The sequence below is a fragment of the Helianthus annuus genome, chromosome 16 (genome assembly GCF_002127325.2).
Source record: "Helianthus annuus cultivar XRQ/B chromosome 16, HanXRQr2.0-SUNRISE, whole genome shotgun sequence".
In the NCBI taxonomy this organism is placed as follows: domain Eukaryota; kingdom Viridiplantae; phylum Streptophyta; class Magnoliopsida; order Asterales; family Asteraceae; genus Helianthus; species Helianthus annuus.
Window position 1 is genome coordinate 136,589,542 of NC_035448.2, and position 11,055 is coordinate 136,600,596.

Genomic DNA, 11,055 nt, shown 5'->3' on the forward strand with positions numbered 1-11,055 from the left:
ATACCCTACCTCATGACACGTATCTAGGCTATCAATTTTAGTGTTTTCCTACTCAAATTCTTTTTCCCTTTAGACCATGCGTAGTGGTTAGCTCAATAATGCCCCCACCATGGGGCGTTTTCTGCCATGTGGCAGTCCAGTCAGCATGAGGGCATTATTGGGCGTTATTGCAAAAGTGCCGTAGTGGGAATAATGCCCAATAACGCCCCTTCCAATCATTACACAATTATTAATTTTTAATTAAAAACTTAAAATACTTTATTAAATTAAAAAAATACAATACTAGAAATAAAAAAACCAAAAAAAGTAAAAAAAATTACATTGCCAAAATCAAATTAAAACTAATTAAAACTTTAGGGACTGAAATGCAAAATCCTTTTTTAAGGACTTTTGAAGTTTAAATCCTTTTTTTTAAATACAATAAAAATGCAAGGACTGAAATGAAAAATCACCTTCTTCTTCCTTTCACCCACAAAACCACCTGCAACTTTTGTTTTTTAAATCACCTTCTAATTAAAACTAATTTCTTTTGTTTTTTTTAATTAAAACTAAGTATACACACATGGCAAGGTTCAATTGGGCAAAGAAATCAAGTTCCGGCGTTTTTCAAATCACGCCAACGTCCATTTTTTCGCAAATAACGCCGGAAAACGCCTAGGGGGCGGCACCGGGGCGTGATCGGGCGTTTTCGGGCGAGATTCCAGGCAGAAAACGCCCCACTACGTTCGGTCTTAGTATCGGGTTATGCATACCCGGTTATCGAATATGGGTCCAATTTTTGTTGTCCGTATATATAGTTTTAACCCGACATAAAAATCACTTATCCATCTATCTCCAGGGTTTCCCCTCTCTCTCTCGCTCTGCTCTTTACGGATCTTCATAGATCTTCAAATCATCGCTCGGATTCAAGGTTAGATTACCAATCTCTCCGATTAAAAATAGTTTATGGATTGTTTGTTTTTGATGTTTTTTAAACATTGATACACAACGAATATCTTTTGTGTTTATCCGTGGTTTATTTTACTCTTAGTATTACGGTTCAGATCTGAACAGTAGATCGCCGGAATAGCATTGCCGGTATCGCCGCTGCTGACGTCACACCATCACCGATCGAACTTCCACAGGTACTATTTTCATCTATCGAATTGTTTAATTTGTTCCGATTGTTTGCGATTTTATAGGGTTAGGGTTTCGGTTTTATTTAGGTATTTTTCAACGATAATAGGTTGCATTTGTAGCCTGTTCAGTTCTCATGCGTTATTTTAAATGAACTGGTAGGAGAATGTAATGGAAAGAATGCATTAGAGGCTCTTTGTTCTAACATTAGGGTTTAGATGTTCGTACATGTGTTATTATCGACGGTGGTGACTGGTGAGAGTTGGATTTTTGCACATTCTTTTGTTTTACAATCATGTGAGAACAGAAATTTGGCAATAAACTTTAATTTTAGGGTTGAGATTTATAGATTCATGTTAAATTAGGGTTCATTCTAGTATTCAACCTTAGTGATCAAGAAATGAAAAAATGGTGTATAGTTTAAATACATTGTAGTTAGGGTTTTCGCGGTGCCTTTAATGCCTCACATAGTCACATCTTAAGTGATAAGCAACTCTGTATGTTTTTAGGACTTGATTACATGATCACTGTAGTTTTTTATGTGATCTATCTGGAAAACTGTTTTTGTACTCACCGACTTTGGTTGCTTTTACATTTACGTGCAAATTTGGTTTGTGTATGAAGTATGAACTAGATGCTCTTTGTTCTAAATCGAGTTGATGCAATCTGTGTGTTGCGTGGAATGTTGAAAATGTAAGGTGAAATAGGTTTTAATTAAAAGGATCTATTTGTGTTTTATTTTCTATACATGTTTTAACTCATACAAATGCTATATATGGCATTGGCATACAGCAAAACGTTATAACAAATAACCGGCTTCAACATTTAAATAATATTACCTTTCTTTTAAGATCATAAATTTGGAGATTTTTTAAGGTTATGCTAAAGTTTTGAAAAAAAAATTCATCAGAGCAAAAATAATAGAATTAAAAGAACATTAATCCATGGTTTAAGCAGTGATAATAATAGGCATAATTATGAAGTCATAGACATCTAACCAAAGTACTTCTAATCATAGTCACATGGATTGCGGTTCGCTCCGGTATCCGGAACGAAAACGGGTACGTGGTCTCATAGTTGTTAAAAGCCATCGCCTCTTGCGCCTAGGCCCATTTTTCAGGCGAGGCGAGGCAGTTGCGCTTTCAGTCGAGGAAATTGCGCTTTAATTCTTGAGGTGATGGTTCAGGCGCACATTCCGGCAAGATTCCTAGATTCCGTAGAGCTTCCGGCCAAATTCTCTAAATTCCAACAAGATTCTAGCCAGATTTCTACTTTTATTCAAGGAAAACTACTTTATAACACTAATACACTATATTTTGGTACTAATTAGATGATATAAAGTGTTACATTATAGACTTTGTTTATTTTAGAGTAAAATGCACGGATAGTCCCTGTGGTTTTGTAAAATAACACATATAGTCCCCAACTTTTGGAAATTACACCGGTGCTCCCTGTGGTTTGACAGTTTGTTACTCGGATAGTCCCTGGAGTGGATGTCTGTTAGTTTTCTTCGTTAAATCTATGTAAAATGACCAAGATGCCCTCAGTATTAAATTAAAACATTAAAACTAAAGAATTCATTCAATAACCAGACAATCAAACATTAAAACTGTTCCAGCAAACTCAAAGAATTTAAAATCCAATTGATTCCATTACATAAAATTGAATCACATATGAATCTGGATATGAAAACTAACAATAGAAAAAGGTAAAGAACAATATCTTCCATTGGTTCTTGATGAGTAACAGACGTCAAAACATTTTTCAAAAATCTAGTGATTGAAATTGAAATTGGGTTTAGAAAACTCATGAACCTAAAATCGAGATCGGCCCACCACTGCCAAATCGGAACAGGGTCATCGGTAACATCACCGTCTCCACATCGTTAGATCACTAGTGCACACGTACACGACCGTACTCGTGACCGTAGCCAATCAAATCTCTAAAGCATCCACTTTACACACTGAAATATTTGAACTGTGAACCGTTAAATACCTTCCACCGCCTCAAACTCCCACCATCGTCACCGGAATATCTGATCGGAATACCAGATCTAGTCGCCAAAGCTACAATAACAGACACTAACCTTACAATTTCAGATAAACGTGAAGAGAAATGGCAACGGCAAGAGTAGATCTAGACGAAAACACGATAACTAAGATGACAATATGCATGATCGGCGCCGGAGGTTTTACCGGCTCGCATTTGTGCGAGAAGCTGATGGTGGAGAGGCCGCACACGGTGTGGGTTGGATGGTGATGGCAGGTGGGGTTGGATGGTGGTGTGAGGGTGGTGGCAGGTGGTGGTGGCAGTGGTGGTGGCAGTGGTGGTGCTGGTGATGGTAGGTGGTGGTAGGGCTTTTCTTGAGAGAGAGATAGAGACAGAGAGAGTCAAAGTGACTGTTTATATACATGTGTGTGATTTTTTTTTTATATTTTAATAAAAGCAAGGGGTAAATAAGTAATTTCAGATGGACTTAACGGAGAAAACTAACCCCCATCCACTTCAGGGACCATCCGAGTAACAAACTGTCAAACCACAGGGAGCACCAGTGTAATTTCCAAAAGTTTGGGACTATAAGTGTTACTTTACAAAACCACAGGGACTATCCGGGCATTTTACTCTTTATTTTATTTGAAGAATAGTATTCTTTTTTCTAATACATAAAATATTTTTAAATTTGTTTCATTATGCGCTTTATTTTTCTCAGGCCCTCGCTTTTTTTGCGCTTAGGCCCCAGGCGAAGCCTATGCGCCTTGAGTGTGCCTAGTGCCTTTAATAACTATGCGTGGTCTGTGCATCTCTAAAATTCGGTACGAAGCGGAGTAGGTTCATTCGGAACGCCAATTTGGTACGCGGGACGGTGTACCATATAGTTTGGTACGTTGTATCGTATACAAAACAGTTAATAAATTTTTTTCAAAAAAAATCCAGTTTAAAATAACACATTTTATAATAAATATCTATACATACCCAGGTGTGAATTGACACCCTTAAAAAACAACGGGAAAGAAGAGCATGTAACGACGTAATCGAACAGTCAGATTTTAATTCACATTCTAAAAGTCTAATTACTAGCTTGAATCAACCTGTTCATTTCCGCTACGCGTATCGGAGCGTTCCGAAACGCAGAATTAGTCAATTGGAAACGCGTTTTTATATGATTCGGAATGAATTTAGTGACAACCGGGTACGAAAATTTTTCCGATCCGGATCGTGAACCCGCAGTGTTCAGTTTGATTATGTACCCGATTTTGGTACGGGCGATCTGATTCGCGGTACGTGGGGGAGGCCTGCGAATCCTGTGACTATGCTTCTAATTTTAAGAAACTTTTTTTTAATCTTTTTTCTTTTCTTTTTCACTATCTTATCTTTTTTTTCAAAATAGACAATGAACACTGGTATAGATTTCTATTTTCCAAAACTATCTCAGTTCTAAACAGGTATACAGTCGGTGAGATACAGTGTTAATTTTCTCATAAATGCACAATATATTGGATTAATAATCATTTTAATTCTTGGGGTATGTCTTGCAAGTTGCAATATTAAAAAGGATAATTTAATTCAAAAACTTAATGTTGAAAATAATTTGCAGAGCAAAAATCTTTGAATACTTTATGCCTTTTGACACCAACAATCAAAACAACAAACAATCTGGTAATTTTTATTTTTATATACAAAAATCATAGGAAACATCACAGATTACAAATAATAACAGAATATGGTATGAATTCCTAAGGGTGCAGAAGGCATGTTCAATAATAAATAATCTAAAACAAAACAAAGTGCAAATTCTGTTGTATATTCTTCAGGATGTTGGAGCGCATGTTCAAGATTTAATATTGATGTCATGGTGATCGTGCTGCGAGTAGGAAATTAAAAAAAAATCATATAAACAAACCATATTGAATTGAAGGAACATAAGTTCAATTGTTACCTTTGATGGGATGATTGGTTCTTCTTAGTTTACAAGAGATTGAGGGCTGTGAGTGGTGGTGTGAGAATTTGGGGGTATGGAGAGATTGCTAAAACGGAGGCGTGGAAGCGGTTCGTAAGAATTTAATATTTTTTGTTTTGTTAATATTAATTAAATAATTTGATATGGGTAATTGAAAATGTGATGCTGGGGTAATATTAATTAAATAATTCTTGATTTAAAATTGTGAGGCGGTATGCAGTAAGCTGTTTGGGGTGTGATATTAGTTAAGTAATTTGATTGGGCATGGGTAATTGAAAATGTGGCGATGGGTTAATATTAATTAAATAATTCTTGATTTAAAACGTGAAGCGGAATGCAGTTAAGTCGTTTTGGGTGCGGCATTGTTAGAGCTTCGTGCTAGCTTTTCGTATTATGAATAATGTAAGTATATATGTATTTTCTAACCAAGTTGACTTTTAAACGAAGGGGTACAAATATAATTAGGGTTTAGATGTTCTTAAATGTATTATTATCAACGGTAGTGACTTGTGAGAGTTGGATTCTTGCACATTGTTTTGTTTTACAATTATGCGAGAACAGAAATTTGGCAGTAAACTTTGATTTTACGGTTGAAAATTCATAGATTCATGTTAAATTAGGGTTTATTCTAAAGTAGGAGCTTTATATTCAACCTCAGGAATCAATATATGGTGTAAAGATTATATACGTTTGTAGTTAGGGTTTTCGCGTGGTCTTTAATGCCTCACATCTTAGGTGATAAGTAACTTGTTATGTTTTCAGGACTTGATTACATGATCACTGTTTCAATTATGGTGTTTTTTTTAAACAATATGTGGTCGTGATTCTGTGAATATTGTTATCTATCTGGAAACCTGTTTTTGTACTCTCCGAATTTGGTTTCTTTTACATCCATGTGCAAATTTGGTTTCTAATACGGTAATATCTTTTACATTAGATAATATCTGGCACTATAACTACCTAATGGAGCCATCGACTGAATACGTGGCGTTTGAAGAGAAGGTGAAGAAGACGATTTACATCGACAACTTATCCCCTCAGGTCACGAAAGCCGTTTTAGAAAATGCAATCAATCAGTTTGGGAATGTGAAAGACGTTCAGTTCGTTCCCACGTATTTCGCGTCTTGCGGTGTTTGTGCTGCGCTGGTGGAGATGGAATCAGCCAAACAGGCTGAAGAAATCATCTGTGAGATGGGTGATTCTCCTCTTATGATATCCGGAATGCCCAGGCCCGTGAGAGCCCAAAAAGCCCGAGTTGAAATGTTTGAGGCCCGGCCCAAGAAGCATCAGAGAACTATTGTGTGCCGTTGGATGGATCCAAGTCAGCAAAACTTTGAGCTGGCGAAGAAGATTAAGGATCTGACGAAGAAACATGCTGCTGAGGCTCAATATATAATGAAGGTAAATACTAGAGTAAAATGCCATTTTCGTCCATGAGGTTTGGCCAGTTTCGCGACTGTCGTCCAAATGTTTGTTTTTTCGCATCCGGATCCAAAAGGTTTAAATCTTGCCATTTTTATCCGGCTTGGTAACTCCATCTATTTTTCTCCGTTAAGTCAGGGATATTTCTGTCTTTTCTGCTTACTTAAAGGGCAATTTGGTCTTTTTCACTTTATGTAAAAAGACTGAATACCCTTGAAAAAAGACCAAATTGCTCTTTTAAGTTGGCAGAAAAGACGGAAAGACTCCTGACTTAACGGAGAAAAATGGATGGAGTTAACGAACCGGATGAAAATGGCAAGATTTCAAACCTTTTGGATCCAGATGCAAAACAAACCTTTGAACGGAAGTCGCAAAAATGGTCAAACCTTAGGGACGAAAATGACATTTTACCCTAAGTACTAATTGGTATTTTGGTTTAAACTGTGAAATATTGTATTGTATAAATGTCAAGTAAATGAAGTTTATTTCTTTTTGTGCAGCTACAACTTGAAGAAGAAGAAGAGAAGCTACATAAACAGCAAAGCGAGACCCTGAAAACAAACTACAAGAAGTATGATCTGATTGATGGTGCGCAAGCAGATGGAAATGTGAAGCGTTTGAAAGCTGAATATGGGATGACACTCAACGACCAATGATCTGATGCTTCTAATTTTCATGGCGTATGTAGCTTCATAGAGTTTTGTGCAAGCGATGGTTCAAGAGAGATTTTAGGCTGTTTATATTTGTGTATGCCGTTAGTATGGAGATTTTGGGATTTTGATTTTTATATCATCATGGGGTTTGATACACCCCTGTTAACATACTTTGATGCACCATTGTAATGCGGTTTGGTGGACTGTTGGTAAATTTGTGCATAGAACTTGATTACAACAGCACACCACGTATTGATTACTGATTGTAATGAATTATATGGCTCATCTGTGCAAACTTGTGAATCGAACTGCATGGCACATCAAAATTATATCACATAGATGCATCTAATTGTATTTCAATAGCTGCTCAAACTGGATTATAACGGTGCATAGAAGCTGAAGCACATTAGAGGGATGCATTACATTGCGTTATAACGCCGAATCAAACTCCATCTTTATGTTATACATAATTTTGCTATAGTGCCAAAAACCTATAGTAATGAACTTCTAAAAAAGTACATTTGGAGACCTTAAAGATCACTTGTATAATTTGTTTGTTAAAAGTATATTTATGATATTTTAAGCCTGAAAATGATTAAAAATACTTTATTTGTATTTGTATTTTAATTAAATTAAAATAAAATTCATAGAAAAACGAGAAAGCATTGTAACTTTTGCTCTTGTCCAATAAATCTTTTGACCTTTTTGGGTTCATGATCAGTTGTTAACCTTTAACTTTAATAAGTACATTGGGTGTAAAGATCATTTATTGTGTGGCGCTTATTCGATCCTAAACCTATGTTCTATCAATAAACCTTCGGATCAGGTCGATCATTCTATCCTAAACCTACGCTCATTCTATCCTAAACGTACATTCATTCTAACAGCAGGCTTAGTTAGGGTATGTGTCTTTTGTTTAAGTGGTTTAGTATCTGTCTGGGATCAGTTGTGTCTTTTGGATTTGTCTATTATCTTTTGGAACAATTGCATGTCTTTGTCAACAATGGTTTGTCTTCAGGAAGAATGTTTTATGTTATGAAAATGATCACAGGTTGTAAAGATGCCATATTTATTAATGTCACCTGTTTAGTGATTTTATTAGCAGCGGGTGCGTTTGTTTTATCGCCTCATAGTTGTTTTAGGGTTTGTGGTGTGTGTATACCTTATATCTTACGACAGAAAGTTTCTCCTTTGATCCATTTCTCTTTTTAGCGAACTTCACATTTTCATCATCAATCCAGTTGCCAATCTTTTTGTTGAATAACTCCAAGTATGCAATGCTTGTTGTGATTTAGTTGAAAAGCCACAAGAACTGTTCCAAATCACCAACATTGAGAACTATAATATACTCAAAGTAAAATTAAATTTATAAAAGAAATAGCAAATGGGGAAGACGGGTCGGCCTAAACACCGTTATTTACCAAGGCAAATAAGTGAACAACAAAGAAATTCATAAAGGTATAGTCACCAAGGTAAACCAGTCAAACATCCATGTAAGGCGGTAACAATTATTTCAACCAACAAAAAACAAAGATATTATAAGACATAAATCTTATATAGTTATATCATACAAAAAAACATCATAGAATTTGTTTTTTCAAACCTTTTTCTTTGCTCGGTGATGAAATCTTTGCATATAGTCCTCAGCATATGAAATTTTCTATTAGCTTTTATGTAATTTGAACATCTAAAAATAGCGTCACCATTTTAATAAATTTTCGGAACCGTATCTGGTCCCGCCGTAACGCGCGGGTTTGCGTCAACTCGTTTTAATACAAAATGTAACGACTAAACCCTAAACCCTAAATCGCTAACTGTTACATATTTGGTTTAAATGTCAAGAAAGATCATTTTAAGGCTTAGATGTTGATTAAACAAAATGCCCACGCCATTTTCGTCTTTTTGTCCATAATTGAGCCAATTTTTAGTCTAGTGCTGATGTGTCATCACATGGTGAGGTATTTAAGTGTACAAGCCTACATGACATCTTTGATTGGGTTATGCTTCTACGTACTCTTTTGTAACAATCAAATAGTTATATATTAAAAAAATTGGTCAAACGACTATTTAAGAAAAAAAAAAAAAAGATCAGTCAAACGACCATGAGTTTTATGTTTTTAAACTTCAAATAGTGGCAGGATCTAAAACAAATAATCAAACTGTGGATAGTTAGTATGTGGGGTATGGTTATATAGTCTAATAATAACCAATTATTCTAGATGGGTCTGGTTATCCACACATCCCCTAAATTTATCCACACATCCCCTAACCCTATACACTCCTCATTGCCCTATAAGCCTGATAAGCCCCTCATTGCCCTATACGTTTACTTTTTGGTTACTTTTTCACACATCCTATTAATTGTCAATGATTGGGTGTCAGCCATTGATTGCCCAATCATTGGCTCTTTTGTGTGGAATAAAATTGGGGGGATGTGTGGGTTTTCATTGGGATGAAATATTATTTAAAAAAAACTTTATATATATATTTTTTAAATTGTTGTTAAAATAAAAAAAATATAAACATTTATATTTATTATTATTTATTGTTATAAAAGGAAGGTATATAAATGTCATTTTTTATTTAATATATTTAGAAAAATGGCAACATTTTTATTAGTTAATTATTATTATTATAAAACGTCAATATTTTTTATAATTAATATTATAAAACTTCTACATTTTTTATCAAGTGTTAGTATAAAACGTCAACTTTTTTTAAATTAGTATTATAAAACTTCTACATTTTTTATCAACTCTTAGTATAAAACGTCACCATTTTTTTTTAATTAGTATTATAAAACTTCTACATTTTTTTTATCAAGTGTTATTATAAAACGTCACCATTTTTTTAATTAGTATTATAAAACTTCTACATTTTTTTATCAAGTGTTATTATAAAACGTCACCATTTTTTTTAATTAGTATTATAAAACTTCTACATTTTTTTTATCAAGTGTTATTATAAAACGTAAAATTCTCTATAATCCAAAACGCAAATGTAAGTGAACATTGTTTGATAAAATAACACAAAACACAACACTTTCATACAAAATTTAATACAATACATAGCCGAAACCCTAAATCGCTAACTATTACATATTATTACTTAGATTCACACGAACCCGTTGTGTATCTGAATCAGGTTCTCAAACAAACCGTGAAATCGAACAGTTTCTTCGTACAACTGTGGCTAATGGAAATGCATGAAAATATGATGAAGAAGTTGATTCTCGATTTGATGAACCTGTTCTTATGACAAACCCTTCATCAATTGAGATTTTAAACACAAGGCAATGTCGTGAGTTGGGAATAGAATCGGTTATTTCATCGCGCGTCTGAACCGACTTTTAAACCAGACGGAATCTACGAAGAAACTGTTCGATTTCACGGTTTGTTTGAGAACCTGATTCAGATACACAACGGTCTCTTTGCTTCGTCCACTAGAACTATTTGTGTATGCATTCTTTTGGTTGTTAACTACCAAAAGAATGCATACATAAATAGTTCTAGTGGACGAAGCAAAGAGACCGTTGTGTATCTGAATCAGGTTCTCAAACAAACCGTGAAATCGAACAGTTTCTTCGTAGATTTCGTCCGGTTTAAAAGCCGGTTCAGACGCGTAATGGTATATGGTGGTCACGGAACTACAAGGCGTCGGTAGATGCCGGTGACGGAACTGCCGCGCGTCGGTAGATGCTATCAAGACTACACCGGGTGACTTGGCTATTGATGTTGGATGATGCATCCCCCACCGCCAAGCACCTCACCCTAGACCGACGTCCCGGCGTATGAATCTGAAAGATGAACGCAGTGCACTTCTCCATAAAAATTACGTTTCCACCACCGTCAAAACACCGACTTTCGATATCCTGTTAAAAAACATAGAATTATAGTGTTAGACTCG

The 11,055-nt window shown here is 35.3% G+C and overlaps 1 protein-coding gene across 3 annotated transcripts; it reads left to right on the forward strand.

The window, feature by feature from the left end:
• The first annotated feature begins 518 nt into the window (after window positions 1–518).
• Window positions 519–7,467, forward strand: LOC110916121. Of its 3 annotated transcripts, none has more exons than XM_022160881.2 (4): window positions 519–910; window positions 1,031–1,124; window positions 6,016–6,475; window positions 6,997–7,422. In XM_022160881.2, exons 3-4 carry the CDS (start codon window positions 6,038–6,040, stop codon window positions 7,150–7,152), a joined length of 594 nt encoding a protein of 197 aa, XP_022016573.1. In that variant the 5' UTR covers window positions 519–910; window positions 1,031–1,124; window positions 6,016–6,037; the 3' UTR covers window positions 7,153–7,422. The 3 variants fall into 3 exon arrangements, with proteins under 3 accessions (XP_022016573.1, XP_022016571.1, XP_022016572.1); XM_022160879.2 differs by having other exon boundaries at window positions 524–910; window positions 6,012–6,475; window positions 6,997–7,467; XM_022160880.2 differs by having other exon boundaries at window positions 524–910; window positions 1,044–1,124; window positions 6,012–6,475.
• The last annotated feature ends 3,588 nt before the right edge of the window (window positions 7,468–11,055 follow it).

What these genes read in the sequence shown, in the direction of transcription:
- LOC110916121 (XM_022160881.2), top strand. Translation starts at nt 6,038, where the DNA reads ATGGAGCCATCGACTGAATACGTGGCGTTTGAAGAGAAGGTGAAGAAG. An exon ending in AGGCTCAATATATAATGAAG is followed by an intron (nt 6,476 to 6,996) that starts GTAAATACTAGA and finishes CTTTTTGTGCAG; the next exon opens with CTACAACTTGAAGAAGAAGA.